This window comes from Triticum aestivum, chromosome 4D (assembly GCF_018294505.1).
Source record: "Triticum aestivum cultivar Chinese Spring chromosome 4D, IWGSC CS RefSeq v2.1, whole genome shotgun sequence".
NCBI lineage: Eukaryota > Viridiplantae > Streptophyta > Magnoliopsida > Poales > Poaceae > Triticum > Triticum aestivum.
This window is the reverse complement of record NC_057805.1, coordinates 78,853,357-78,855,418: the sequence shown is the minus strand read 5'-3', so window position 1 is coordinate 78,855,418 and position 2,062 is coordinate 78,853,357. Positions and strand designations below refer to the sequence as shown.

At 53.6% G+C, this 2,062-nt stretch overlaps 1 protein-coding gene across 1 annotated transcript; it reads left to right on the top strand.

Annotated features, from left to right (window-relative positions):
- Window positions 1-252: 252 nt before the first annotated feature.
- LOC123096330 (uncharacterized) lies at window positions 253-1,846 on the top strand. Its single transcript, XM_044518035.1, has one exon. It carries the CDS (start codon window positions 454-456, stop codon window positions 1,618-1,620), a length of 1,167 nt encoding a protein of 388 aa, XP_044373970.1. The 5' UTR covers window positions 253-453; the 3' UTR covers window positions 1,621-1,846.
- Window positions 1,847-2,062: the final 216 nt, after the last annotated feature.

The following is a 2,062-nucleotide window of genomic DNA, read 5'->3' as shown; positions in this document are numbered from 1 at the left end:
TGCCAGCCGGCAAGTGGCCAGCCGCTGGCCCGTATCGGGAAGCCGGATGGAGGGCCAGTCGGACTGAGGGGCGCCAGCTGGGTCCCGGTGCTTATCCGGGGGTCATCCCCCCGACAGGTTTTGTTTGTGCAGAGAGGATTAGAGAAAGAGGCCCGTGAACATCGTGTAACTGGTCCATCTAGCAATTTCGAGGGACAACAAGTTAGTGTATCCCTAGTATAATTATTTACTCTACTTTTGTTTCTTCTACGGAAATAGTGTGTGCTTGTTCTGGATTACATTTTTCGGACTTGTGAATTTTGGTTGCATTTGGTCATCTGCGAGTTCGCGAGCACGATAGCGCTCCCGGATTGAAAGCTCTATCTTTGTCTTGATACCGAGCATAGGAGCAGCAAAACCATTTCAGTCCGCCAGCCAACCAACGGCGACTTGCCGGCCGCCGCCGCCGCCGCCATGCTCCACCTTCAGATGCACCCTCTCCCGCTGCCCCGCGCCGCCCCCCACCCTACCACGGCCACGCTCTCCTACTCTCTCCACCGCCGCCTCGCTCTCTCCGCCTCCGCCTCCACCACCCCATTCTCAACCGAGGAGTACCTCGTCGCCACCTGCGGTCTCACCCGAGCCCAGGCGCTCAAGGCGTCCAAGAAGCTCTGCCACCTCAAGTCCGCCTCCAACCCAGACGCCGTGCTCGCCCTCCTCTCCGGCGTCGGCCTCTCCCGCCCGGACATCGCCGCCGTCGTCGCCGCCGACCCGCTGCTCCTCCGGTCCAGGGTGGACAACGTCGCCCCCCGCCTCTCTGCCCTCCGCGACCGCCTCGGCCTCTCTGCGCCCGAGATCGCCAGCTTCCTCCTGGTGGGCGCCACGGCCCTCCGCTCCTGCGACATCACGCCCAAGCTCGAGTTCTGGATCCCCTTCTTTGGCTCCTTGGGCAAGCTCCTCCAGACCATGAAGAGGAACAGGTCCATCCTGACCACCGATCTGGAGAAGGTCGCCAAGCCCAACATTGCGCTGCTGGAGCAGTGCGGGCTAAGTGTTTGTGATATTGTCAAGCTGTCGACGCCCTGTTCTAGGCTGCTAGTGTTCAACCCAGAGCGGGTGAAGGCGTTTGTGCTGCGCGCCAAGAAGCTTGGCGTGCCCCGCTCCTCGTATATATTCAAGTACGCGGTGGGTGTCGCGTGTTCTATCACGGAAGACAAGGTCGCCGCAAGGATGGAGTTCTTGAGGAGCACTCTTGGTTGCTCCATGGACAAGGTGCGTGTTGCGGTTCGCAACAAGCCACACATTCTAGGAATATCCGAGGAGAAACTCCGTCTCAAGATAGAGTTCATGGTCGATGAGGTTGGTTTGGATCCAGACTACATTGTTGAGAGGCCCATGCTGTTTACCTACAGCCTGGAGAAGCGGATGAAACCCCGGTATTATGTCGCAAAGATCCTGCAGGCTAAGGGACTGATGAAGAAAAGTGTCGGCTTCCGGCGAGTAGTTGGCTATGGTGAGGATAATTTCATTCCAACATACATCGACAGTCATCAGAACAATGTTCCTGGGCTTGCAAATGCTTATGCAGCAGCTTGTGCTGGGGAAATGCTACTGATGTCCAGCTTTGAATGCAGACATTGAAGGTTCATCATATATCTTAGGCTCATAACTAGCATGGAACATTGAGCCCTAATACACATTAGTGAGTACTCATTCATGGTAATGCCTTTTCAAAGCATGATTGTAGCTCAAGAAATCATGATTTTAGCCGCAGAACTATGGCAATCTGATTGCTCGTGATGCTATCCATGTTTCAGTTGTGAATTTCTGTGAAGCAACTTTATTGTCTCAGTTTTGCTGCCCTACAACTAATGTATCATAGCTTCCTGTAATTGAGAAAGTGATGTTTTCACAGCTACATATTCGCTCCCTTGTGCCTTAGACATTCTGTTGCAGCTTTCAGGTTTCAACTGACTTTTGTGTTTGCTTATAGGGGTAATTAAGTTCACACTTCTGTTGCATAGTCAAATCATTTTTTGCTAAATATGCACGTTTGTTATTGTAGTTCAAATGGTACGGAGGG

Excerpts from the sequence above, each read along its gene's own strand:
- LOC123096330 (XM_044518035.1), top strand. The coding sequence starts at position 454 with ATGCTCCACCTTCAGATGCACCCTCTCCCGCTGCCCCGCGCCGCCCCC.